The sequence below is a fragment of the Protomyctophum parallelum genome, assembly GCF_964188405.1.
Source record: "Protomyctophum parallelum genome assembly, chromosome: 4".
Taxonomy (NCBI): domain Eukaryota; kingdom Metazoa; phylum Chordata; class Actinopteri; order Myctophiformes; family Myctophidae; genus Protomyctophum; species Protomyctophum parallelum.
Window position 1 is genome coordinate 34109197 of NC_139700.1, and position 26925 is coordinate 34136121.

A 26925-nucleotide genomic window follows, 5' to 3' on the forward strand; every position below is an offset into this window, starting at 1 on the left:
TTGTTTATTTGATATTACATACAAAGGGTGCAAACAAAGTTGAATTTCCCTTTAGCTGCAGAAGTATAAAGTTATTGGCTCTGTGGTGTTGGATGTCTGACAGGAGACAAACGGCTCTGGACCATCTGAAAACACAACTCCACATTATTGTTGACAAATAAACTAAACTGGCCAGTGCACTTTACCAGGATACAGCTTTTCAATACATTTAAAGGAACATTTCACCAAAAAAAACACAGATTTATTCTTCACACAATCTGACACATTTTCACCAATACTAGGCTATAAACCACCTTATAGACTTAAGTCATTTGTCTTGATAGTTAATTGACCTCTTAGGATCAATTCCACGGATGGGACAAAACACGGTTCATATGGATTATGGCTGAAATGCTCCTTTAATAGTGACATTCGTGGTCCAACAGCAAGGTTAATAATACAATAATAATATAATTTACAATAATACAGTAGTGAGATGCAACTCCTCTCTGAAGTTATGGGACACATTAAGTCACAGGTTAGATTCCCACAGTCAGATAGGAGTTGACAAAACTTTTTTTTTCAACATAAAAAACAAAAAAAGCTCAACTTTACATAATTTACACGTGGACATAATTAATTACAGTGTTGCATTGCTGTGTGGTGTGTATGGAACAGAACCAAGAGAAAAGACAGAAAGAATACCATTCGGTGGAAAAAAATTCCTGGACTCAAACTAGCAACCCTCCACATACTATACCAGCCCAATAACAGCTGAAAACACACCATAGACCACCATCTGAATGAGATACATTTTTGTGCCGATATTGTGGACTTTCGAACTAAGGAATGAGTTATATAATAAATTCTTTACTTGTAGGCCTATAGTTTTCTCCCAATATTTTTTCAATGTTTCTTTTACCAACGTTTCTTTTTTTTTGAGCGGTGCCTAATCGCTCCAATGACAGTACAAACAGCTGCAATACCACTGGGTGAACTAAAGTGGCACTGTTGAGCAGCCTAAGGGGCCATTCACACTGAGCACTTTAACCATAACTGCAGCCAGCCAGCCAGCGATGTTGTTGAGCAGTTTGCACTGCTCAGTTCACACAGGTGTGATTTTTACGAATTTTATTTGTCCTTTCAGGTGTTTCTTTATTCCAAGTGTGCTTGAGCTCTGGGAAGGCATTACATAATCATTTAATTCATTATTATTATAATTACTTTTGAGACTGTACCACACATTATTAATCATGTTACATTAGCATGTTTATAAACATGAAAACTTCAAACACTTCAGGTATTCTTGCTGAACAACACACAGTACAGATCATGAATAGTGGTGGACAGAAAAGTGGAATAAACTGACACAACTCAATTCAGACTCATATACATCCTGCAGTTATTGTCCCACCTAACGTCTCGATCTGTGTGTATTTATATTTTATTTTAGAAGCCTGTAAATGGGCAAATAATGGTGTTCCTGTCACAAAGTAGCGTGAAGGATTGTTTTGGTTAATCCACCTACATTCAGACATGGACATGAGAACGGCTATAGACTGAACAAAGCTCAACGATTAGCATTATAGCCCGACCGACCGACATACTGGCTATCATTTGACTTTTTGGTAGATGTTGCAGCCAATGTGACACGATTTGTTTTTGTCTGTCCCCTATTTTTAACCACTTTCAACTTGGTGTCCCCATTTTGGGAAAAGGTTTTCAGAAATTCGTGACACATTGTGAGCTTGTAGATCGCATTTTTGAACATCTTGAATGGATGGGCGTACTTTATATTTTTAGGCCTACTTGTTTGCTTGTTCATTGTAGAATTAAAGTTAAATGTTGAATATTGAAGTTTAATATTAATCCATCAATAGGTTATTTGTATTTGTTTGTCATGTCAGCACATCACGTTGTTCGTTAAAAGTAGGACTAGGAGACCAAGTACATACCCCTGGGGGATCCCGGTCAGCTAAGTATATAGTGGTTAACAAAATATTGGTCAAAACATTGGTGGTCTAGGACTCTCCAAAATCGGCCGGGCTCTAATCAGCATGGTGTTTGGATGGACACACTACAGTGTGGTTAGATGTAGACAGAGAGATACAGAAAAAAAAGCGGGGGTAAATAGAGAGAAAGAAAGATGGTTGAAGATCTGTGCAGAACTGTAGTTCCTTTTTTCAGAAGGTGACATAAACATTTCCTGTTCCGGGTCGGTTTCTCATAGCTTCGTTTGATTGGCTCAGGAGCAGATTTGAACCGGGAACACATATGTAGGTGTTCGAAATGAAGATATGGGAAACTGACCCTTATGCCACCTTAAGGAAAAGGGGACTACAGTTATGCGCAGCATATAGCAAGTTAGAGGATAGGGAGAGACAGACAATGATGAAAGAGAGAGGGTAGAACAGATAAGTAGAAGAGAGATACCTGTAGAGAGAAGTGGGAGAGAACAATAAATACAGAAATAGGGGGAAAGAGGGAGAGAAGAGTTGAGGATATAAATCGTTTTTAAATGGCTTTGTTGTAAAGAGTGTACAATGACAAAACATCAGGAAGTGAGTTTGACACATTCAGCAGAGGAGACAGCAGTTTTTTCCACCCCTGTTCCTCCACAATAAGAGTCCTCTATTCATAATAAGGGTAACTAACGCCTTTCCATAATCAGAGCTTATTCCTCCACTACATTAAACATCTCCTTTTCGACTCACTTTCCCCTCCACAATAAGAGTCTTCAACTTCACAATATGAAAATTCTCTTCAAAATAAGAGGTGACCAATCAGCTGAAGTCACGGTCTTGTGAGCTGAGCTCTTTGGAACAAATCCACAACAGAAAGTCTTTCGTCTATCCATGTATCTATCCATCCATTAAGCCATCCATTCATCTACCCTGCCAGGCCAGCTCATTTCTGTCTGGGACTGTTCTTCTTTCGCTTTCTCTTAAAGAAACAGCAGCACCTGTAAACAGAAGCAGGCCAACAGTGGTTAGGGGAGGGAAGAGGGGTATAATAAACAGACAGAGACATGAAACATGCAGTGTGTTCAGTCCCTGTCAATGCTAAAGGTGGGGGGGAAATTGATTCACTCAAATATCGTGATGCCACCATTTTTATATCAATTTTAAAGTTCAGAATATAGGCTATACATCTATACTTTTTTTCTCCATGTCATCGGGAGGTAAGTGAATCGTCCCACCCCTAGTGAACCAGTGTTGTTTTCGTCGACTAAAACTATGACAAAAAATGTTGTAAGTAAATGGAAACTAAATGAAAACTAAGCTATGATGACTAAAACTATGACTAAATATACTGTCGATTTTGTCAACAAAAACTAGACTAAAATTTCAGGAAGGGACTAGTGGACAAGATATCCAGTATAAGTCATTTTACACTTTGTTGCATGCTGAAAATAGCCGATCGCTGCAACGCGGTGTGAGCTTGTAGATCGGCTATTTTCAGCAAGTGTAAATTCAGCCATTGCGACGGCATCAAAGCCCGCCAAAATACATTTTAGTTGACTAAATCAACTGTAGAAGTAGTCGACTAAAACTAGACTAACACTAAAACATTCTAGGTGACTAAAATTTGACAAAAACTAAATGAAAAAGTTTCAAGAGACTATGACTAAAACTAAAATTGAAATGTGCTGCCAAAAACAACTGTGACAGATAGACTGACTAACAGACAGACAGACTGACTAACAGAGAAACAGACTCACCACAGGTCCAGTAGCTTCACACAACTACTGAGCGAGAGAGATTGAGAGACAGAGCGATTAGGTTAGACAGACTGTTTTGAAAACCTCAGTAAGACAGATATATTGCATTAAATCTATTCCTCTATGTTGCCATAGAAATGTCAACAGACAGAGATATACAGATAGCCAGACAGCCAGACAGAAAGGACTTACTTGGCCTCATCCATCACCTCCACCTCAGGCTGCGTTGTGATTGGTGTGTTGGACGGGGTCACCAGGGGGTCGTTAGTGGAGCTGACGACCTGAGAGAAACGAGGTCACAAACTTTAAAATATACATAATTGTATTACCATTTGAGTATTTATTTATACGAGTTGGAACTCCAATATTTCAAAATTTGCACAACTGAGAACAACAATAAAGCCATATTTTGTCTAATTTCACCATTTGGTATGTATTTCTTCTTTTTTCAAAGCAGACCCAGTCTGACCCAATGACACTAATAATCTCATCTAACATGATTATGGAAACAGTCTGACAGACTGTACCAAACCGCTATATAAATCTAAAATAATCAGATCATCTTAATCTGTGTAAGGTCAGAACAACAGAAGTAGAAACTGGTTAGTGCATAAGTAGAACGTTTCTATCTTTATGTTTAATTGACCATTATACAACAAGTTCTAAATTAATTTAACATTTTATAAATGTGTGGCTGTGTGCAAAAGGGTGAAAAAGTAACAAATGCAGAATGAGCTAATAATTCTTTTTTTAAACACAGATGATATGGCATCTTATGCTTTCAGCACTAAAATATATAATTGTTTATGAGAACATGAGCAAAGGAAAGGAAACACATTTATTTAATTCTTCTTTTTTAGCAGACCCTCTTGTTTGTGTATGCTATGCCCAAGCCATACGCATGCCCCCAATCACTGTGATAGTCTGAGATACACACGGAGGGAGCAGATGACTTGCTGAATAGTTAACTAAAACTAAAACGATAACTAAACTGAAACTGTCCACACAATTATTTGTGAACAGGTGTGTTCACAAAACTAACTAAAACTAACTGAAATGATTAGTTTTTATCAATATTTATATGTCTTTCGGATATTTATAATATAAACCTTTTAAATTAATTTGATAAATTTCCTCATTTCTCCAACAAGTTTTACTGCAGTTTTCAGCACCGTACGGCAGCGTTATGTCGCTTGTTTACATTCTGCACTGCCTGAAACTGACTGCATGTTACTTGGAAAAATGGCAAAGTTGGAAGAAAGAGACACAGTCCAATTTGGGATTACTTTGAATATGACAGCGAGAGAGACGCAAGGAAGTGCCTTGTGGAAAAGGATGATCGTAAAATATGCGGAGCACGTGGGAAGGCCTATTGTATAAGGATCGGGCATTCGTGGAATGAGCAACACAGCTATGTAGGTAGTGCCCCCAAAACATTTGCCAAAATGGCAAGTGGTTGGTATTCACCATTGCCACAACAGCTTGGTTTGGTATGGAACAGTATCTCTCTCACGGGCAAGACAGAACATCATTAAAGGCAATCTCAATGCAGTGAGATTCTGGTGCCAGTGGCGATCCCATATCTGGGACCAACGCCCAGAATGTGGGACCTAATGCCATCCTCCAGGCTCGCCCCATAGAGCCAGGATCACAGAGTACCTCAAAAATGTAGGAGTGGAGAGGATGGAATGGCCTTCCATGAGTCCAGACCTCAACCCAATTGAACACTTGTGGGATCAGCTTGGGCGTGCTCTACGAGTGTACGTGCTGTACGTGCGACCAACAGAACCAAGTGTTGTTTTTTCCTTATTACTGTAGGAGAGTGCAATCATCCAATCCACTAAGCAACTCAAACTTCAAAACTAACTAAAACTAAACTATAATGAAAAAAACTAAACTATTATAACCTTGGGAGGAAGCACTCGTTTTGGCTCAAGTTAGAACCTATTTGGTCTACAGTTTCCCACCTCGGACAGCACGCTTAAAGCTATAGGCTGCTCCACACGGGCACTCACAATTCAAGACCTCACTGTCACCCCCCCTACGTTGTTCTTAAATCTATAATCAATCTACGTTGTTCTCAAATCTATAATCAATCTATTTAATCTATTTTAAACTTGCACACATACTGTATGCAGGACCTGGTGTGAACCAAAATGAGACCTCACAAAAATCTGCTTGGAATTGCATACACGCCGTGGTTGTGGGTCAACCCACAAATGGTAGGCTGTACCTGAACCGATCCCAAAGTGATTGGCTGCTGGGAACTCAAGTGGGAGGAGTCTGTCTGTTGATGGGGCGGGGATTCACATGTCCCGCCTTTGCGATCGGATGCAACCTGATTTGTTGGTTGGTTGGAGGGAATCGTGTGTAGGTGGGGTGGGAGGGAGGGAATCGTGTGTAGGTGGGGTGGGAGGGAGGGGGGGGGGGTGAAAGGCCATGCAGCAGGAAGCAAGTAAAAGATTAAAGGTCAAAACGGATAAACAAACAAAGAAACAGAAAAGCAGTAAGAAGCATAGTCCTGATCAGTGGTCAAATAAAAAGATGAAATAAAAACAATTCTGTATGTAAATATGTGCTTTCTTACAAAGTCAAACTTACTGTCATAGGTCATGATTACAGTTTCGATTTCATATTATCTACTTAGTACTTATAATTGGACAGGACATACACATATTTTTTCACTACTCAAAGAGTTACTGTCTTATCTATAGGAAAGACAATTAGTGTTGCGTGTCTCAGTAAAGCCTAATTAATGCTCCGTCATATGACGGTGGCACGTACCTAAAATAGCAGATGCACAAGCTCACAACACATCACTTCCGCAACGCTGTGAGCTTGGGGATAGTATAATTCGGACAGTTAACACTGTGTCTCTGTAGGATAAACTTTTGTGCCGTTTGACTTTGTAAGAGATGATAAATGGCAAATGGTGAGCAATGATGAGCTGAAGATTAATTGTCTCCATACAGTTCAGGAATCAGATAGTCTGGCTAATGCGGACTGTGTGGTACAGCATCTGCAAGCTGTACCACCAGGTCTGGGTAGGCTCCATTCATTCTTTAATATAATATTTCAATCACTGAAGACACATTTTGATTGGTTCTCATATTTGAATGAACAATAACACCCCTTGCATGCCAATTCATTAGCAGGGAGATACCAGAAACACAAACCGGTTTGACTTAATTCAAACCGGTTTGACTTAATTGATGTGACTGTGTTTGTTGTGATATTATGTTCGATCAAGAGTTTAATTTGTATTATTTTATTTTCTCCCCAGTTTAGTGGTTGCCAATTGCCCCTATGTTATGTATATAGTCTCTCTCACTGCCAACCCTCACTGTTGGTCTGGGGACGGTGCAAACAACCATGTCTCCAATGATACACATGGAGTCACCAGCTTCTTTTCACCTGAAAGTGAGGAGTTTCATATGAAGGACGTAACGCATGGGGACACACACTATCCCTCTCAGCTCCGCTCCCTGCTCAACAGGCAACCTGTACGAGTTGCTAATGCAGAGACAGAGAACGCTGGGGAATGGTTAGTGCTACGCCGTCCACCGTGTTCATTGGAGCACCCGGCCAAGCTAGAGGCATGTACTAATATTATTTTTATATTGAAGTGACACACAACATACAACTGAAAATACTGTAAAACAGCATACAAATATAAATGGGATTTAACAATAGCGAGGTAATGAACAACATGTGACACTATGATGTCTTTAAATACCGTACAGTAGGTAGGTGGTGACTTACTAACGTAAGAACCTTGAGGGTTCATTATAGATGTAATAATATTACAAGATAAAAGGAGCCTTCCCAGACTCTGGCTGTAGTCCAGAGTCACTTTAGCCAGGGCCTTCAGACTGAAGCTCTGCTGGTACCTGGTTGTGTAGGTTTCGTCTGGGCCGGTCTCGGTTTTGAGTGGACTTGGTCACAGCTGACGTCCCAGAGTCAACATGGACAGATACTACGGGAGTCGGCTGGACAGAAACACACAAAGATGACCAAAAACAATTCCACTGTATTGGTGAAATGTTTCTAATGTTGCGATTTATTAAATTTGACTGTGCAGTGAGCACAGACAATCTTATACAGCTACAGCCTGCAAAGACTTACTACATACATGCATATCTGGGAGCTGCCCATTGAAACCACAACCACTGCCTATGGTTGCCATTGGGAGCTGCCCAATAGTTACTCACAATGTTCTTGCCAATCCAGTCAAAGGTCTGGTCGTTGCTGAAGCCATTTCTCTCCAGCAGATCTGAGAACAGTCGTCTCAGGTATTCGTAGTCTGGCTTCTCAAAGAAGTCCAACCGTCTTACATAATGAAGGTATGTCGCCATCTCAGCTACAGGAAACACACAGCAGACAAATAAAGCACCCCTCCAGTATTTAAATTCTTATTAGTTTCATACCCTAGTCCTTAAGTCATTTAACCGGTCAATTTACCTTGAATAATATCACACTACCATACATGGTTGGTTACTGTCACTGCAATCCGGGAAACCATCGGGTACCAACAGGTGACAAAGTGGCACTGTTGAGCTTCACAAGCAGAGTTTTTTGCACCACTCACTTCAGACAGGTCTGATTTTTTTTGAATGGATGTTCCGGGGATCCCCCGGGACCCCCACACGGTAACATTTCTCAACCGTTTCGGACGCGGGGCGGCTCGCCAGAACTACCGTATGTTTTTATTCCCACTATCAACAATGTATACAAATTCTGAATGCCCCTGCCGACAGATTCGGTAGCGCAGCTCGTAATCCCCAGAAGTTTTCGCAAGCCACCTCAAGCAACAGTGACGAGGACAAAAGATCCAGCCTCCTCACCTGTGAACACGGTCAAGGCACCATGCTTGACCGTTTTCCCTGGATACCTTCCTTAAATTCCTTCATGTGGTGATATGTGTTACTATCACATAAGATTATACCTCATGTACTGCACCTGTTGCTGTCTTTTATAACCTGCACATCATATCTAACCTCATGTACATACCTGCTACTTTTTATGCTATGTATAAATGTACACATCTTAGATTCTTCTTTTGACCTGATTCTTTCCTACTTTTTCTCCTTGGTCTTCCTCTATCAACCCTCCTTTTCCCCCCTGAAAACTGCAAATGATGGAGCTTGCACAAAAAATAATTTCACACAATTCTTTACACCTGTAAAACACTGACGTGACATGTGGTTAGTAGTAGACAGTCCATTAGTACCTGGGTGGTTTTCACAGAGCACCTCTATGGGAGTGTTGCGTTTGGTGTCTCCAATTTTCTGGTAGCGTTCCTTCAGGGTGTCCGCCTGCAGAGACAGGATGATGCAAAAATCTAAAGGTTACGGTTCTGGTGGTGGGCATTTTATGCTTTATTAATAGGAGAGTGTGACAGGAAACCAATTCCTCATGATGACTCACAAGGAGAGTGTGCCAAGGAGAACTGGCAGAGACACCAGGAAGCCCCTTAAAAGGTTACTTTTAAGAGGGACAACTTTTGGTTTGAATAATAAAAGATGAGGTGGCTCCAGTGCTGTGTGCATGGCACTATTAACCACTTAAGCCATATTTTATAATCCACTGTCCGAAGTAGCGAACACGAAGATCTGTAGATCTGAAATGTTTTGCCTATCATGAGATGGACAATAGCTTGAAAGTGGTTTAAGTGGGAGTATGGTCATCAGTCTGTAGTAATCAGAATGGATTTAATCCTTGCGCATATTATATAGCATCATAGCATGTGAACAAAATATATTTTTTCAAGAAGTAAAAGGTCTGAGACAATTCAACACATTGCTATTGTCTACAAACAGCCCAGGGGTCATCAATATATCTGTACACAGACAAATGTGTCCGTGCCTTGGCCTTGTCCATGTCAAATTTTAGATTTTTAGATGATAATGTTCTTATTTTGATCTTAAGACCTAATTACTGCATGTCAGTCTCCAGGTTTTCTTCAGAATATGTATGACACTATGGCACATTATTATTCAAAGTCCACTAGTACTAGTGGTTCACAAACGTTTGTATTTGCAAGGACCCCCATAACTCTGAGTCACCTTTCCCACCGGTTAGGAACCGGTTCAGTTCAGAACCAATTCTTAGTCCATGAGCCAGACCTCCGAAATTGGAACATTAATTATGAATTGAGTGTGCAAAACCATAGCTATATTAAATTGTTTATAGACTCAATTTAAGTAAATTAATACATGATACCCTTCCACAGTAGTAGCTTTTTCATATTTATCACACATTGTGTTAATTTCACTGTGATAGGTGAATAGGTAAAAATATAATAATAGTTATCACTATGAAACTTCCCCAGTTGATTACTTACACAAAGACAATGATTTATTGTATTACACATTTTCTGAAATTATACATTTAAATATGCAAATTAGGCATTATATAGGAAAATATGCAAATAATTGAAAATATGAAAAAGCTACTAGGGTTATCACATACATTTACTAATTTGATCCTATAAACAATTTAATATAGGTGTATGGTTTTGCCCACTCAATTCATAATTAACGTTACAATTTTAGAGCTCTGGCTCATGGACTAAGAATTGGTTCTGAACTGAATCCGTTCCCAACCGGTGGAAAAGGGGCCTGAGTGCACAAACGGAACCAAATTGACCCGTAAAGTCCATTTGGTTCCATTCGTACACTCTGAGTTACAGACCTGTTATGGGCATTTTGAGGGGTGCTAGCTCCTCCTATAAACAGCTATAGTGTTGTTTGTGTTTGAACACAAACATTAAATGCCATTGACAATGAATGGAGAATGTACTGTATTTCATATGTGTCTGAGCAAATCGGCATATGTTTGTCGGTGGGAACCCTTGGCCAATAAGGGACCACCATTTTTTATGTTGATGTATGATGATGTACGATGATTAGAGCGCCCCTCACTTCACACGGGTGTGTCAAGTGTAGCAAAAATGTCCACCACAAGTCAACATGGTGATGCACCCCTGAAACAGCCCCATAATAAATTATCATTACTTTACATTACTCATCATGTTTGGGGCTTTGCTGAAATGTCTACATACAACTGACAACCGTACAACAGGGTTTCATACCTTCAGGCCCTGCCAGGGAAGACTTCCTCTCAGGAAGTAAAGGAACATGTGACCCAGGGCCTCTAGGTCATCACGGCGACTCTGTTCTGTAAGGACAGGAACACAGAGACTGATAATTTACTGTATGTTCTAGTTACGTCCAGACCGGATTTAACTCTGACTGATGTTGCTGATATATTCAATTCAATTTTATTATAGTGTCAAATCACAACGAGTTGTCTCAAGACACTTTACAACCAACAAAGATCCACCCAGAGCAAGCAATATTGCGAATTTGCGACAATGGCAACGAAAAACTCCCCTACACATACACATACACTGTATGCTCTTTTAGAACTCTGTTGCCCCCTAGTGTCTATCCTTCACGTCCCAAACACCAGCTGCAGCGAAATGGCCAAGTAGATCTATCTAATAGTATCTATCTATCTATCTATCTATCTATCTATCTATCCATCTATCTACTTTTTTTTTTAGCTGTGCCTCCGATCCATTACGCAGCTATGTGTGTCCGTATGTATGTGTCTGAGAACGGAAAGCTGCAACACGGTAACTCTGTAATTTCTCGACCGTTTCGGACGCGCAAAGGCTCGCCGGAACAGGGCCTACCCCTGGGCGCGTTCCTGGGGGTCTGGATGTTCCGGAGACCCCCGGGGACCCCCACGCAGTAACTCTGTCATTTCTCGACCATTTCGGACGCGGGGGTCTGGATGTTCCCGGGGACCCCCACATGGTAACTCTGTCATTTCTCAAAGATTCTTTCCAAAAATAATCTAAGTACAGTACAGTACAGTACACTACAATACAGTACAGAGCACAGTACAGTACAGTACAGTAACTATAACAATACATGTATAGTTGCACCGCTGACTTCACACAGGTGTGATTTATTTTTTATCTCACGATTTTGTAACCCATTTTTTCACTCAGTGTCAATTGTCTATCTATGTAATCCTGGGCTCTACACTCCCTTCGCCAACCTTGGGAGAGCAACGGACTGACCTCATGCTTCCTACAATGCATGAGTTTAGAGACCAGGATTACGGCATGTTGTTTTTGTAACGGTACCTATAGGGGAGACAGGGAAAACATGCAAACTCCACACTCCACACATACCCGCCTCCACTGATGATGCAGAGGAGGGAACAACACACAGCTCACAGCTTGATGATAAGACTGTTGAGGGGCCATGTATATACCCCTCTGTATACTCATTGTTGGTAGACTGCAACTATTAATTCATATATTGGAGATAGATGTATAGTGATTTATATATAGACTGTACATAGTTCACTCCTTACGTTCAGAGACCCAGTTCAGGTATCTAGGGCCAGGACCTAACCTAATGTAAGTAATAAAATTATGAGAAATTATGAGAACTTTATTTTATTACTACAAATATTCTAAAGTGTTCTATAAGCTACAACACATCGCACAAATGTAAGTGTGCCTTGAGATTTTTACTTTCCCACTGGTGTAACCTGAGCAAAAAAGTTTGAAAACCATTGTTGTAGATCAATTCTGCAGTCTTTGGCTGCAAGAGACATCAGTAGGACGTAGCACTGTCTCGTTAAGAGCTTCCTACCTTTCCCCAGGTGTGTGTTGATGGACATGTATCTTGCGGTGCCGGTCAGGCTCTTGTGTTCTCGGTAGGGAATGTGTTTCTTGGTCTCTGGGTCGATGTATTCTTTGGCTAAACCGAAGTCTATGATGTGGATGATGTGCTCCTGCTTGTTGCCTTGGCGACCGATTAGGAAGTTCTCCGGTTTGACATCACGATAGACCAGGTTCTTGGAATGGACATACTCTATCCTGGACAACTGGACAGACAGAGAGACAGACAGACAGACAGGCAGCGGGACAGTGAGACTATATACACTGTCAGTGAAACGTCTGGGATTAAACTCATGTCTGACATGAGACATGTCTGTCTCAAAGAATCAGAGACACACATAGATAGAGACAAGAATCACAGAAAGTGACTCAGTGATAGAGGTCCCTTTATCACAGGGGTTGAACCGTTAATATTGAACCAGTTCAGAGTGTGAATTGGTTCAGAACCAAAAATAAAAGGTGTTTCGGAACTGGAACCAAAAAATGGCCACCGGGTTCCATGAAACCACCAAGGTTACAATAATATGGAACGGAGCCAGTTCTAGAACCAAAGTTCTTTTGGTGGAAAAGGGGCCTCAGAGATGGTGGCCATTTTAGTCTCTCAAGAAGACAGACTCTCTGTTCCACAATCTACAGAGTCTACAGAGTATAGAGATGCGCGGAGGTAGCCTGGCTTTGGCCAGACTCATAGCGCGGAGGGACTCTGACCGTCTGACGTCACCCGAAACCACATGCACACATTCATTATTCATCCATCCTACCCCCATTCATTATATTATCCTATTTATAGACCCGCAACCGGCCGCACCAGCATTTAAAATAATAATTATGGTATTCCTCGTTAATTTGCTAGTTGTGAGATCACTGAAATGCATTGTTTTAAGTGTGACAGCGGCGGTGGGGCTCAGGGGTAGAGTGGCCGGATGGTAACCGCAAGGTTGCCAGTTCCCCAGTTAGTGTCGAAGTGTCCTTGAGCAAGACACTGAACCCCTAATTGCTCCTGATGTGCTAGTTGGTGCCTTGCATGGTTTCCGCCGTGTGAATGGGTGAATGTAATGCACAATCTATGTAAAGTGCCTTGGATAAAGGCGTTATATAAATGCACCATTTACTATATAAATGCACCATTTACAGACAGACATACCAGCTGAATAGCAAGCATCAGGACAGTCTTTAAGGTGAAGGCTCTGTCACACAAGTCAAACAGCTGCTCCAGGCTGGGACCCAACAACTCCAGAACTAACGCATTAGACCGACCACATGGACCAAAATAATACACCTGGGGAAGACCTTCAGCTGTGAGAGAGAGAGAGAGAGAGAGAGAGAGAGAGAGAATTAAAACCAATGCCACATCATATAAAAACAAATAAAATACATATGATGATCGGGGGCTCATCTGTCATGAAGGGGGAAAAAAGTAACATAGCACCAAGTGGAATTAACATATCACAACGGGGGTCCACCACGCCTCAAGCCTATTTCAGGCTGGTCCGGTCGGTGCATCTCAGGAACAGGACTGTTACAGTATATAGTGGAAGGAAGGCACTGGAGCAGTCTCACACAGAATTAACAGTGTGCATGTCACTGCATCTTTATCATGTCATGATGATGAAGATGTTGTAATGACATTGAAACATTGTCATTTTGCCTGCAACCTGTTAATAAAGGCTTTAACAGTCCGAGACATCCTTCCATTGGAATTAACAATTTACAATGTAGGCATTTAGCGGACGCTCTTAATCCAGAGCGATTTACAATAAGTAAGAACAAAAAAGCATGGAAATACATCACATACATAAAAAGTAGTTATCATGAAACATGCGTAAGCTAAGAACGTAACAGTGGAATATCTATATAATGAGACTATACATATAGACTATACATATATACTATATACCACTTCCTTTCGGCTGCCCTGAAAGGTGTTCGCTCAGATCTGAGAGTTTCAGATAACCAGGGAGCCGGTGGACATGAGCGAGCTGGCCTGGTCATTCACTACCATAGTTGTTGTATCTTATTGCGACCGCATGTCGCAGTTAACTATGAAATCATGTATGGAGATCCCTGATGTCATCAATATTAAGCCCATATATGGAGATCCCTGATGATCAATATTGGCCAGCAACTCTACATCTGACCTGGCTCAAACCATATGGAGCTAACCTGTTCTGACATTCCATATGTTGATCCTTCCCCATCCATCCTTCCTCTTCGATGTCCCCCTTTTGGCTGATACCTGTCCATTCAAACTCTAGACGGGCCTGCCCCAAAGTTATTAGTTCAGCTGCGCCCGACAGCCGGTGAAAACTAGACTTCTCAACAGGCCCAAAAATTAAGGCCCTGCCCTACCTGGGCCCTCATCAAACCCTGTATACTCAAGACAATGCCCCTGCAGCCACCCTTAGATCTCCATATATGGAGCTGACCTGTTCTTACATTACATATGTTCATCTGACCTCATCAAACCCTGTTCACACTCCATATATGGCCAGTACAGAATTCATTCCATTTGTTGATCTAACCCCCCATGCCAAAGTGCCAGCGCTCGCCCAGCATTCTGCTGTGTCACCCAGGCGCATATGTTGATCTGACCCTCCATTCCAAAGCGCCAGTGCTCTCCAGGACTCCCTTTTTTGCAGAGACTGGGGGTCGATGGGTGTGGTTGAGTCCTACGTCAGACACCGCGCAGACTACGGGACCCTGCCTAGTGCGCATTCTCATTTACCAGCACTGGAGAGAACTAGCAAGTAGCAACATGCTAGCGAACCTGTAACATTAAAAGTTGTTAATCAAAGTAGTCTACGCAATTAGAGAATGTAGAATAATTGTTATTTTGATCAATGTTGGCCTGTTATCTCTCCTAATGGTACCGACATCAATACAGCATGGGAATCTTATCAAAAGATAACAACATATTCTTAGATAAAAAGATTTGTGTAAGAGACAGTGAAACAGAGTGGGCATGTGTGTGTGTGTGTGTGTGAGTGTGTGTGTGTGTGTGTGACTGCATGCTTACCTGTACTTCCCAGTGACTTATAGAAGCGGTACTCTAGATGGAGTTGTGGAGCTCTAGACTTCATCGACTCCTGCAGAAGACCAGGGAAACATGTCAATCAATTACTCTCCTTACTTTAATATGACCTGGCTTCTCTACTCTTCTTCCTCCCTCTTCCTCATTTTCTGCTCCTGACATCCTTCCTCCTCCATCTTCTCATCACAGTCACTTATTGTCCCCAAATCTTCAAATGTTGCAGAGATAGTCTGTGATTCAACAACCAGTTGCAGTGTTCTGCATTGCCCAGTTTTGGGATTCTGTTTCAAGTGGTTGCAAGCTGCAACGAGTTGAATTTTTGGTGTGGAACAACGTGTCAGTATCAGGAAGAATATTTTGTGCTGGTGAGCTGAAACATTTGTAGCGGTGGTACACTAGTAAAGACAGTTTGAGAACCGCTGATCTAGAGGACCAATTAAGCCTCCAGACCAACCACACACAATCTCCTATAGCTGATATACTCACCAGTTTGATAGCTACGTATTCATTGGTGTAGAGATTTTTACCTGAAAACCAAGCACAAAACAACACCCTCATTAGGGTAAGTGTCTGTAAATCTACTGTAGAATAGGACAGTAGACCCTGTCTTACAGACAGACGGACGGAAGGACAGACAGACAGACAGACAGACAGACAGACAGACAGACAGACAGACAGACAGACAGACACTCTCTCAGGCCACACTCACACCTAAGACACACTTGTGTCCTGTGTCTTCTGTGTGTCATGGCCGCCTCAATGCACGTGGTTTCATGACAACCTTGTTGCATGGCTGTCTTCTGCCCTCCCCCCCATGCAACAAGGTTGTGTCTTCAAACCATGTGACTCCCATTGGAAATGCATTGACAGAAGACACATGACACAAGTACATCTTGTGTGTGTCTTAGGTGTGAGTGAGGCCTTATCCTGCAGACTGCAGCACTTTGATACTACAGTGACTAGAAAAAAGGGAATGTCCGCACACAATATGTACAGTATGATGTACCAGAGAAAGCCCAGGCGGGCGAAATGTTGTCTTTTGTTTCAAATAAAGAGAAGACGGGGAGCAAGCATATTGTGGACATTCACTTTTTTCTTCATTAGATAATCTTTGGGTCCAGCACCGTATCTCAAAACTGTGGGGATGTGCACATCTATTTCCTTTTTTAGATTTTCTAATAAGAACATAATATTGTTACATTAACCTTTATTGATCCCCAGAGGGAAATTCAAGTGACATAGCAGCAACAGAAGTAGAAATGAAACACAGGAAAGCCAAAAAAAAAACCAAACCAAGATAAATAAGAATAAAAATAAATAAAATACAATACTGAGTTGCGCACGCGCACGCACACACACAACTGGACAGATAGACAAACAGACAGGCAGGACAAAAAAATCTCTCTCTCTCTCTATATATATATATATATTTATTTGCCAATAGGTTCCCAGACTGTCTAAGTAAAGTAGATTCTTTTATATAGCGCCTTTATCCAATGCGCTTTACATAGATTTTGCATTACATTCACACATTCACACACACATTCACACACAGATGCCGGAGGAAACCATGCAAGGCACCAACCTGCACATCCGGGAGCAATTAGGGGTTCAGTGTCTTGCTCAAGGACACTTCGACACTAACTCTGGGGGAGCCTGGGTACGAACTGGGAACCTTGCGTTTTCCATCCGGTCACTCTACCCCTGAGCCACTGCAGCCGCCCCAGTAGTAAGTAAGTAGTAATCCAATAAATGAACTGGCAGCATGAGCCAGTCTGTGGAGTTTACTTTTATATTTTTGTTCATTCATCTAAAGTAGATTAAAGGGCTGGGATGTTGAGCAGTACTATTTATCTTCATAAATAAAGAGATTAAATTGTGTTTGTTTCGGTATTGTCACATTTATGGCTACTAGACTTGCAGGATAGGGTGAGCACTTTTAGTCATAGGCTCACCTTCCCTCCGAAAGTGCACACAGAGTGGTATAGGCTCTCCTTCTTGCCAACCGCCATCAGACTATAAAACGCATACAAACTTTCTCCCCCACTGCTTATGGTCCTGTGTCTGTGGTCTATGGTCTTGTTGTGATTACGTCCTTTTGTGTCTGATGTGTTTCTGTCCATCTGTTTGATTACCGTTTATCGTTTATTTCACATTATGCCGCTGTAATACATCAATTTCCCTGTGGGGAATCTCTCATCTCATACTGTCTTAAAGGCCTGTCCAAGGCACTTTGTCGTATGCCGATGAGGGATTCATTTTCCCCTTGCAACCACCTCCAGATTGTCCACTTCAACTCCAACTATTGAGCTGGCTTTCCCTACTAGCTGGTTCAGTTAATATAACATGTTGTATATTGTGTTTACAACATGTTTTAACCATGTCAAATTGTGCATATGTCTTTGTAAACTATGTTGTTCTTAGTAGCACCACGTCACCAGGGAATTTGTATTCAATAACTATTGTATTCAATAACATATTTTTTGTATAAATTAAGTTGAAATGGATTTCTGTTTTTGTATTTCTGTCTTACCCAGTCTAAGCTCTCCGAAGTTCCCACAGCCGATTTTCTTTCCCACGCGAAAGTTTGGCCCGACCATGAGCACCCCGGACGACCGCTGTCCTCCACGCCCCTGGGAAGCTCGGCTCCGCCCCGCTGCTCCTCCAGCCGCGCCTCCCTCCACTCTGCCTCGCCCTCCTCCGGCCCCGCCAACTTCTACTTTACTCCGTCCTCCTGGATCTCCGCCACCGTCCACTTTGACCTTACCCCCTCCACCCCCACCCTCTTTCTCCTTCCCAGCCTGCTCCATGGCTCAGGGTGGAGGAGGAGCCAGGAGTACACTGGAGGGAGGTCTCCCAAGGGTGGTGGTGACTGGCCAGGCTGAAGTCCTGGGCAGGGGCCTTTGCCTTTGCCCCGCCCTCTGGTCACCGCCTTCTCCGCATGTGACGTGAGCACTGGTCGGACATGGAGGGTTACCTAGGAAGTGAGTCATGTCATGTTAGAATGGTAATGTGCTTGTCTGAATTACTAAAAATAAAATCTAAACTCAGATCAAAGAAAGAAGCAAGGAAGATGAGCTAATAAGCAGGTATATTAAATTATGCCAGAATGTACCGTAGGCTTTAATAGGAGCAGGAGCATATAATAGGGCAGCTTTGTGTACCGTGTAGAGTATGATATTGATCAGTATGACTCTGATCAATATGATATTGATTAGTCACCAGTTTGACCTGCATGCACGCCATGCAGTATGTTTGTTTGATACTATATGTTCTCAGTGAGGATAAATCTTAATGAGGGAATTTTACTTGATTACTTGAAAGCACTTTGGGTCAACTTCTGTTTTTTTTTAATGTGAAATACTCTCTCTCTTGACTAGACTAGTAATAATTAATTGATAACTATTCAGTGATCACCCAGCCTATATCTAACAGAATTATCTTGAAGCCCAAATGCACCATGAAACACCTGGACAGACACTATAAAGTACAAAACAAATAACTGTCCAGTGTCCAGCATTATTACTAGTGATTTAATGAACAATAATTATGTGTTAATTTTGTTGTTAAATTGTCATTCAAAATGAAATGTTTAATCATTTCCAGAATATCAAAATTCTTCAAGTATTCACTGCAGAATCTCAAATCACGATGCATTACACACGATAGGCTACATTATACACCATTAATAATGCAGTTCTACTCTACTACAATCCTGCCTTTAGTCTCTCCTTTCAAACGCTCTCTCTTCTACAATTTCACTTTCACGCTACACTCCCATATCTCTCCCTCCTCCTCCCATTCTCCTGCTCTTATCATCCTCTCCACCTTTCTGTATTTCTCTATCCACATGTTAGTGTCTGTATATAGACTGTCCTGTTCCTGTTACATAAATGTCTCTCGTGGTCCTCCTGCCACCCACTTCCTCCAACAGGCAACCAGCAGAACTACATCATCCACCATAACACTGCAGGTCACTGTGTGTGTGTGTGTGTGTGTGTGTGTGTGTGTGTGTGTGTGTGTGTGTGTGTGTGTGTGTGTGTGTGTGTGTGTGTGTAAATGTCCATGAACTCTAGAGCAGTGGTGAACAGTACACTGTTAGTGTTACTTTAGATCCCCTGATTATTATTTTTGTGCCTACAACTTGATTACACTCCTTCGGAAGTTGGTATCCTTGTTATAGCTAATGTTTAAAGGACACCAGGTGAATACAATAAAGTAGCAAAGTTTAGAGGCAGCACTAGAGGTCCAAACCAGCAGCACTAGAGGAATCGGATAGAAAACCGGCAGCACTAGAGGTCCTGGTGGGATAGAAAACCAGCACCATCTATTTGACAGCAGGTGAGTTCTATAATGACACTTCATACATTTCTGTTTTACAGAAAATTGCATCTAGTCATGATGCTGTCATCACATAGTAGCTGGACAGATGAGATAATCGAGCTACACATGACATATGACAAATATCTGCAGGTAACCGATGAGGGGACATTTTTTTAAACAACAATCATGGGTGATCTCATACTAGAATGGCAAATGTATTATTTTGTTTTGTCTGAATGAGAATGACAAAAATGAAATCGGTGTAAAATTAAAGTTGTGGCCCATGGCAACAGAACAAATGATCTAACATAATATATTGTTTAAGGTTATAGGCTATATGTCTTGAATTATATACAAAGACAAATAGGTTAGAAGAACAACAAGCTAATAGCTAGCATTAATTCAACCATCGCTAACATATATAGCTTTATATAAGCTGTCAAATGTCAAAGCGATCGCCGTTTTTAAAATCGTTTTATATTGTATATTATCAATATTGCATTAATTGTATTTTATGTACAAAATGTATTTATTATTAGCAACTTCCGGGATATGCCCACACACAGTGTTTACTGGGTTTGTGACCACGCCCACCACCATTAGACTCCTATTAATTATTGCACATCAATTGACACGCAAAAAGATGCAATCGTTAACCTTCGTGTAATTATATCATCATAACACACTCAATCTGTGTTAAATACTGTCTAATTTAGTACGGTTAGATAGCTTACCTTCTTTTTCCTGCGTTTTTTTAGACTGTTTCTGAATGTAAAGCCGCTCCAGTTCCCAGTTCCTATTAATGAATGAGTTAATAATAGATGTATGTCAACTTGTTATTTTGTCGCTGTTATTGTGATAATAACCTCGGTAGCACAGTGTGCCGATCGAGGAGGAGAGCGATAGCCTCAGCCTGGCTGCTGCTGCTGGCTGCTGCACAGACAAGACCCGGGCCAAACAAACAAGGATTGGACGGATGGGAACATCAGGTGGTTCCCACGTCATGTCATACGTCCCCCCCCCCACCCCCCCTCCCCGACCTCCTCCACTCTCACCTCCCCCCCTCTCTCTCTCTCTACAGAAGCTTTGATGATTTAGATTTTAGAATATACAGTACTAGGAATAAAATAGTTTTGGATTTGCAATCAGAACATCATCTACCTTCCATTCTTCACTGAGCAATATGCAATGTCCTTGACTTGTATCACTAGCAGTAAAATATTACATATTAGTGATACATAAATAAGCAGATGACAGTTTCACAATGAAAAATTACTGGATAAAGAAGACCTTTGTTACCATTTACACAGCATAGTGCACTGCAATTCAATTCGTCAGTCATAGGGTGCAGGACACACAAACACCACAACAAATACACACATTGTTCATACAATCTACTACACTATGCATAATACATTACAAACCATATAGCCTATAGGCTACACACTCTGTTTTATGAAATTAGGGAGTGAGTTGACTACATATCAACAGGAATAATACAATGAATAAACACATGCACACACACACATAAGTATAGTACAGTATGTATTGTATATGTGTATGTATAGTTGCGAGAACTTGCGACCAAAGGTTGCAGAAAACTATAAATCGTGCATTTCCCGTCAGTGTGTGTGTTGGTTAGTCGGGGTGAGAGAGCATGTGACATCACGTGACATCATCAGGGAAGGAGACCCCTGATGTCATCAATATTAAGCCCATATATGGAGAACCCTGATGTCATCAATATTGGACAGCAACTCTACATCTGACCTCAAACCTCAAGCCCTTAGATCTCCATATATGGAGCTGACCTGTTCTGACATTCGATATGTTGATCCTTCCCCAATCCCCATCCATCCTTCCTCTTCGAAGTCTCCCTTTTGACTGATATGATACCTGTCCATTTAAACTCTAGACGGGCCTGCCCCAAAGTTATTAGTGCCCGACAGCCGGAAAAAACTAGAGTTCTTAACAGGCCCGAAAATTAAGATCTTATACCCCCAATGCCAAAGCGCCGTCTGCTGTCACCCAGGCGGATATGTTGATCTGATCCCCCATTCCAAAGCGCCAGCGCTCGCCCAGCATTCTGCTGTCACCCAGGCTGATATGTTGATCTGATCCCCCATTCCAAAGCGCCAGCGCTCGCCCATCAGTCTGCTGTCAGCCTATCACCCAGGCGGATGCGCGCACGATAGAAAGTTACATGATAAATTACTGCCTCTTTTCAGATTAAACCCAATTTGGCATTTTATTTGGAAATCAAATTCCCATAGAGGAATCCAGAGTCAACTCTATTCTCCACGAAATTGTATTTAGAGCACTTTTGATGTGATTTTAATGTATGGTACCTACTACCGTCTACCTCCTCTCCACACTTGTGTGTGATGCTGCAGCTGAATGGTCCTCTTCTGACTTGAAGCAGCAGGTGGCGGCAATGTACTTGAAGGTGTTTTGTCGAAGGATATGACGTAACTCACATGCTCCTCCTCTTTTAAATCGAGGCGCGGGAGTGCTGCTGAATATTTTTTCACTTCTTCTCTTGTCTTCAGCAGTGCGAGCAGCTCCGATTAAAATCAACACGTCTCTGTTTGTTAAAAAGTAAAGTCAACTTTGATCAAAATGGTGAGAACTAAAGCAGACAGCGTCCCTGCGACATACAGAAAAGGTAACATTTGAACAAACTTGAATTATTCGTTGTTTACGCAACGACATGCATGTTAATGTGGTTATTGTTCTTGTTCAGAAAGGTGAAGTGTTTAGTTAGGGAAATGTTATGTATATTGTAACGATTTAACAAAGCATACAGAACTAAAGGTCAGTTAGAACACGGACATAATAAAAAGCATAATACGATTATACGATACTTTTGTACGTTGTCTTGTAATCCTGTTAGTTTGTTGTTTGTTGTCACTTGTCAAACATGGTTTGTCGCTCCCGCCAACATAGTTTGTAGTTGGGCTTGCTGTAGTGGAAACAGTCATTCAGCAGCATTGATATCGTCTTTATGTTTACAACTAAAACCACGGTAATGTCTCCACGGCTACCATATGATCCAAAAAATATGTTTGATTTCTATTAGGGTATATACATTGTAAGTATTGGCGTTATTCTTCATGGTAAACTGCGCGCCAGTTTTGGGCGCCACCCACAAAGTAGACAAGATAGCAGCCCTTGTTCTATTTGAGAAACATTGAACACGGTGTCAAAAATTGGTGACAATCACAACTTTAAAAAATATGATAGATATTTGTAATCATTGACGTGATAGCAGATTGTGTGTGCTCTATTGGGATATTATTTGCTCATACTGTCACAGCAGGCACAGGACTATACTCATGTATATCTGCTGATAGATGTTAATGTGTTGTAGTGATGTTTAAAATTATGCGATTACAATTCATCGATAAAATACATCTATGATAGTCTAATAGTCTTGATCCAAGGGCCAAGGCTACTGTAGTGTAATCTACCATGTGACATACACATACTACTTAGTAACAGTGTTAATTGTATAGAGGATGTGTACAAATTGAGTGAATAGACATTTTTGATTTCTACTATACAGCAACACCCAACTACAAAGAGCTATATTAATCTGATTTAACCAAAAGTTAATCAGTAACATTTTAAGTTATCCCATCAGCTTGCGTAATGTGGTTCCAGTATTCTAAATGTGGAAATACTTTTTATTATATTATATTATATATCTCCCATTAATTTGTTTTTGTTTAACTTTTTACAGCTGTGGCTGCACAAGCCCCCCGTAAATCTTTTGGGGCATCCAGATCAGCAAACGCTGCCGGCAGTAGCAGCGAGTACTGTGGAACCCCAGGTGAGACATTTATTGTTCATAACATTTGCCTTATCACTGTATTTGTAATGTGACTCTTGCTGTATTTTTTATGTATTATATCCTTGAATTGCCACAGTGGGTTATTTAAATTAAATTAAGTTAAGAAACGACCATTTCACCAGTGTTAAATGGGCGTCTTAATTTTCTTCAGTCAATCTCCGACAGGAAACATCTTAAATATTTCTTTTGTCAGGTGAAACCTGACTAATAGCTCAGAAATGTAGACGACATCGTCACCACCGTCACCTAGCCTCGGTCCCAGCCTTACTCATCTGCGAAGAAAAAAGCCTGCTTACAACCTAAGGCAGAGACGCTATCAGCGGAAATGTCGGTCCGGAACATCTGTCGGATGTATTTCCCCCGGATATGATATTTTTCCAACCAATCACAACACTTGTTTCATTCACGGAGAATGTAAACTGATTTGTAAAGCATCAACGTAATTTCCTTAAACGGTACTTCCGCCAAAATCCTGCAACTTCCGCCCCCCAAAAAATGAAATGCAACAGAACATTGGCCGCGCCCCTAGCGGCCAATGTTCTGTTGCGCATTTACAATGGAGTGAAATCCAAGATGGATGCCAGATTCCGAGACAGAGTGTATCAAAACACCTTTTTTATAGAAAACAACGCACCGTAGACTTTCAAACGCAGGACGTAGGCCAAGCTGAGATGTAGGGAAGCAACGTAAGCGCCTTAGATTTTGTGCATGTACATGTTAAGAGCGATTATAGGTCTGCGAGCCAAAAATGTAAACACCATGAGTAATGATCACTTAGACTCTCGTAGAGAGCAGACGTCAGAATCGAAAAATACCTCTACGAGAGTCTAAATCTTAGGGAGGGATTCTGGAGTTGTTTGGAATGCCGAAAATATATGAGCTACAGACTATAAGGCAAATTGCCCCTGGAGATTCATTCCCACTGAAAAGTGGAATAAAAATGAAGTTCAGAGATATATTGATTGACATGATTTTATATTTTTTGTTTGTTTTACAGGCAAAAACAACAAGTATGCGGGTGGTAACCCGGTGTGTCCACGCCCCACGCCCACTTGGCAGAAGGGGATCGGTTCTTTCTTCGGTGGACCTGAACGGATACCAGAAAAGGAAAACCAGCCCATCGTGGAGGATGATGAGGAAGCAGGAGGCAGCCGCGTCCCAAAAAAGGCAGCCTCAAAGAAGAAAAACAAGCTCATCGTGGAGGATGATGAGGAAGCAGGGGGCAGCAGCGGTGTCTCAAAGAAGTCTGCCTCAAAGAAGAAGAAAAACCAGACCATTGTGGAGGATGATGAGCAAGCAGGAGGTAGTGGTGTCTCAAAGAAAAGGAATTATAAGAAAAAGCAGCCCATAGTGGATGATGATGAGGAAGCAGGAGGCAGTGGTGTCTCAAAGAAGAAGAAAAAACAGCCCATAGTGGAGGAGGAGGATGATGAGGAAGCAGAAGGCAGCGGTGTCTCAAAGAAGAAGAAAAAACAGGCCATCGTGGAGGAGGAGGAAGATGAGGATGCAGGAGGCAGCGGTGTCTCAAAGAAGAAGAAAAAACAGGCCATCGTGGAGGATGATGATGAGGAAGCAGGAGGTAGTGTCTCAAAGAAGAAGAAAAAGCAGGCCATCGTGGAGGAGGAGGAAGATGAGGATGCAGGAGGCAGCGGTGTCTCGAAGAAGAAGAAAAAACAGGCCATCGTGGAGGATGATGATGATGAGGAAGCAGGAGGTAGTGTCTCAAAGAAGAAGAAAAAGCAGGCCATCGTGGAGGAGGAGGAAGATGAGGATGCAGGAGGCAGCGGTGTCTCAAAGAAGAAGAAAAAACAGGCCATCGTGGAGGATGATGATGAGGAAGCAGGAGGTAGTGTCTCAAAGAAGAAGAAAAAGCAGGCCATCGTGGAGGAGGAGGAAGATGAGGATGCAGGAGGCAGCGGTGTCTCGAAGAAGAAAAAACAGGCCATCGTGGAGGATGATGATGATGAGGAAGCAGGAGGTAGTGTCTCAAAGAAGAAGAAAAAGCAGGCCATCGTGGAGGAGGAGGAAGATGAGGATGCAGGAGGCAGCGGTGTCTCGAAGAAGAAGAAAAAGCAGGCCATAGTGGAGGATGATGATGATGAGGAAGAAAGAGGCAGCGGTGTCTCAAAGGAGGAGGAGAAAGACGAGCCCATGGAGCAGGATGACGAGGAAGCAGGTGTCTCAAAGAAGAGGTATGTAGGCTGATTTGTCCAAATTAGAGCCGGACACATCTGTCGTAATTGGACTTTTTTTTTACCACTACATTGGCATCTGCAATTATGCAGCCAGTGTTTTTTTACTCACTTTGAACTTGGCATCCCTATCTTGTTTTCAGAAATGGCCTCATATGCAAGCTCACAACAATGTGCCGTAAAACTTGAATGCAGCTTATGTGGTTAAATAAAATGATGTTTGTTTGTTTGTTTTTTATCTTAAAAGTTGATTTGTGAAAATACAAAAAGAGGTCCAAGGCACTCTGCTACAGTCAAGTAAAAAAGCCTCTTTTTGTATTTTTGTTTATTTATCAAACCCTCGTGAACGAGCACCTGTTCAGTTTGTACAACCCAGAGCCATTGAAGGAGAGTTGCGCAATTATGGGGGCAGAAAATGGCACCGGTCACGTGGTTCATGTGACTCGAAATGGTGACAAATGACGTAAACTGCCAGTTCAGGGCTTTGTAATGTGTGTGTAGACTATTGACTGCAGCTATCAACTACTGCAGGAGGAAATTATCATGATACAACACATTCAACATGTTCTCCTCCTGTTTCCATTCTCTCAGGTCCAGACCTCTGCCCGATGAAGATGAAGAAGATGAGTGAATGTGTCTGCGTTTCTGTTCTGTTGAAACCAGTTGTTGACCGTCCTATAAGTGTCTTTTTCTTGACTGTACATCTGTATATAAATTACTGCTCTATTCATTTTGTATAGAAGTTCAATAAAAGTTTTATGAATTGGTACTGTAGTGTTGTTTTTTTGGGTCAAGCTGACGGAACAGAAGAACAGGCTAAAGCAAGCTAAATATGACTACTGTAAGCCATTTGAAACGTGTTAAATCTGAATGGTTATTCTAGATGTGTAACAGTTATATGCAGTGTAATAAATAAAATGCAATATTTTCACTGATCATTGCTGTCCATACTAAAGCCCAGAGGCTGTATGTTGCTACTTGAACCAGAATACTGGTAGTAAATAGCAATATAATATAAGTGTTTTACACGTATGTCCAATGATCACATGCAAAGAACAGAAGGCGTTAATAAAATGGGATAGAAACACATTGCTTACACTTACCTAGACAGAATACGAGACT

At 41.5% G+C, this 26925-nt stretch overlaps 2 protein-coding genes across 6 annotated transcripts; one reads left to right on the forward strand and one right to left on the reverse strand.

The window, feature by feature from the left end:
• Positions 1-12: 12 nt before the first annotated feature.
• LOC310856938 (casein kinase I-like) lies at positions 13-20703 on the reverse strand. Of its 4 annotated transcripts, none has more exons than XM_083762503.1 (14): positions 20493-20703; positions 17969-18412; positions 15922-15962; positions 15421-15490; positions 13549-13700; positions 12376-12610; positions 10794-10879; positions 8931-9015; positions 7912-8060; positions 7591-7689; positions 5934-6038; positions 3893-3981; positions 3701-3724; positions 13-2941 (listed from the first exon to the last, which is right to left on the reverse strand). In XM_083762503.1, the coding sequence occupies exons 2-14, from the start codon at positions 18243-18245 to the stop codon at positions 2887-2889; spliced, it is 1467 nt and encodes a 488-aa protein (XP_083618629.1). In that variant the 5' UTR covers positions 18246-18412; positions 20493-20703; the 3' UTR covers positions 13-2886. The 4 variants fall into 4 exon arrangements, with proteins under 4 accessions (XP_083618629.1, XP_083618628.1, XP_083618631.1 ...); XM_083762502.1 differs by having other exon boundaries at positions 3701-3727; XM_083762505.1 differs by lacking the exon at positions 5934-6038.
• A 1544-nt stretch (positions 20704-22247) lies between these two features.
• On the forward strand, positions 22248-26572 carry LOC310856881 (uncharacterized protein). Of its 2 annotated transcripts, XM_083762395.1 has the most exons (5): positions 22248-22423; positions 23501-23590; positions 24609-25529; positions 25590-25803; positions 26395-26572. In XM_083762395.1, the coding sequence occupies exons 1-5, from the start codon at positions 22378-22380 to the stop codon at positions 26432-26434; spliced, it is 1311 nt and encodes a 436-aa protein (XP_083618521.1). In that variant the 5' UTR covers positions 22248-22377; the 3' UTR covers positions 26435-26572. The 2 variants fall into 2 exon arrangements, with proteins under 2 accessions (XP_083618521.1, XP_083618520.1); XM_083762394.1 differs by having other exon boundaries at positions 22249-22423; positions 24609-25803.
• The last annotated feature ends 353 nt before the right edge of the window (positions 26573-26925 follow it).